We start from the raw sequence: 1,873 nt of genomic DNA, 5'->3' as shown, positions 1-1,873 counted from the left end.
ATTTTGGTTTATTCATAAAATGGTATTAAAATACTTATTCAAAAAAACACATGTGGAGCTCTAAATTTCTAATAGGTGTTATTTGTTGGCACTACAATATAATACGAAGCAGCCAAATCATTGGTAAATAGATACACAAATTGCAATGGCAGCCGGGGCCCTACTATCATACTTTATTGTTTCTTTTAAGTAAAATACATTCGAATACTACACCTTCGCAGCCCCTATTATTTATCCTCCCCCACGACGCCACAAGGCAACCCTATCAATGTCTCTTTCTGTCGATAAAGACGATATCTCCCCTCTATATATACACAGAGAGAGTCTCCTTCCTCTATCTCATCAGTCATCATCATCATTTGAGCTCAAAATTCAGTTTTTAATGGAGACACCGGTCGAATTTTCCACACTTGATCTCCTTAGACAACACCTTCTTGATGAATTCGAAATCCCCGCTCCTCCTCCTGTTGATGCGTTATCAAATATTGAACTAGACGACCATTTCATCTCAGATTTTGACTACCTAAATTGGTCTACAACAAACGCTTCTTGTGATTCTTCCACCTCATGGAGTTCATCATCTTCAGTTTCTAATAATCTCAACTCCAATGAAATCATCAACAACACCCCTGACGATGTCTGTCATTTTAGTGTATTCGATTCCATTAATTTTTCGGTTTTTGAGTTCAAACCTGATGTAATGGAAACAACAGTTAATCCGTCAATGAAGATGAAGAAGACGGAGAGGAAGGATGAAGGACACTACAGAGGCGTCCGGAGGCGGCCGTGGGGAAGATATTCCGCCGAGATCCGAGATCCATGTCAACGTGGAAGAAGGATTTGGTTAGGGACGTACGACACCGCCATTGAAGGTGCAAAAGCTTATGATAGAGCTGCGTTTAATATGCGTGGAAGAAAAGCCATTTTAAACTTTCCACTGGAAATTGAGAAGAATCAGAGGGAACAAGATGATGCTGCTGACGCGGTGGTGAATCGGAATAGCCGCCGGAAAAGATCCAGACACTCGGTGGAGGTTAAGACGGAAACGACAATGTCATTTTCTCTTCATCAATAATCAAATTGAATTTAATGTAAAAAATATATATATTCTAATCGTATGTCTGATTCACTCGGCAAATTTTTACACTCATGATTACGTAATTTAATTTTACAAAAATCATCCCCATAGTTTAGTCTAATATGCTGATTTCTTTCCAATTTCAAAGTTTTTACTCGCCATTTTTATTGTCTACTTCAATATTTTAAAAACCTGTTTGAACAGTCAGTCGAACCGGTTGGACTGGAAATAGGGGAGGGAGCGGTTCAACTATCACCGATTTTATATTGATTTCTGAACCAGATTAAACAGACCGGTTATTAGAAAAAATCGATTGAACCGGTCAAAATAAACCGGTTAAATCGAATAAAAACACATGAAAAAAACAGTTTACATATAAACTTTGGTGATTTTTTTTCATATCTATTTAGTTTTCTTTAAATAAAAACATATGATAAATGTTATAAATTTTTTTGATGTGTTTGTATTAATTTAAAACTATATTTCGTTATGGTATTATACTTTATTTTCTTTTTGACGTATATGGATTGATGTAAAACACTAAAACTTATGGTTGTGTTATCTTACTGTATTTGGATTCATCTCCAACTTATTTTTATGTGTATTTTTAATGTTTGAATTTATAAACATCAAATTCATGATTTATATATGTATGTATGTGTAGGAAAATAGGAAAAAATATGAAAACTATAGAAACCGGTTGACTCAGCGGTCGAACCGGTTGATCTCCAACTGGTCACCATACCGGTTCAACTAAAAAACCGATTTTAAAACATTAGTCTACTTACGTATGTC

At 35.4% G+C, this 1,873-nt stretch overlaps 1 protein-coding gene across 1 annotated transcript; it reads left to right on the top strand.

Annotated features, from left to right (window-relative positions):
* The first annotated feature begins 236 nt into the window (after positions 1 to 236).
* LOC111898358 (ethylene-responsive transcription factor 5) lies at positions 237 to 1,186 on the top strand. The gene has a single exon (XM_023894283.2). The coding sequence runs from the start codon at positions 269 to 271 to the stop codon at positions 1,073 to 1,075; it is 807 nt and encodes a 268-aa protein (XP_023750051.1). The 5' UTR covers positions 237 to 268; the 3' UTR covers positions 1,076 to 1,186.
* Positions 1,187 to 1,873: the final 687 nt, after the last annotated feature.

This window comes from Lactuca sativa, chromosome 5 (genome assembly GCF_002870075.4).
Source record: "Lactuca sativa cultivar Salinas chromosome 5, Lsat_Salinas_v11, whole genome shotgun sequence".
Classification (NCBI taxonomy): domain Eukaryota; kingdom Viridiplantae; phylum Streptophyta; class Magnoliopsida; order Asterales; family Asteraceae; genus Lactuca; species Lactuca sativa.
This window is presented reverse-complemented; position numbering and strand designations above follow the sequence as displayed.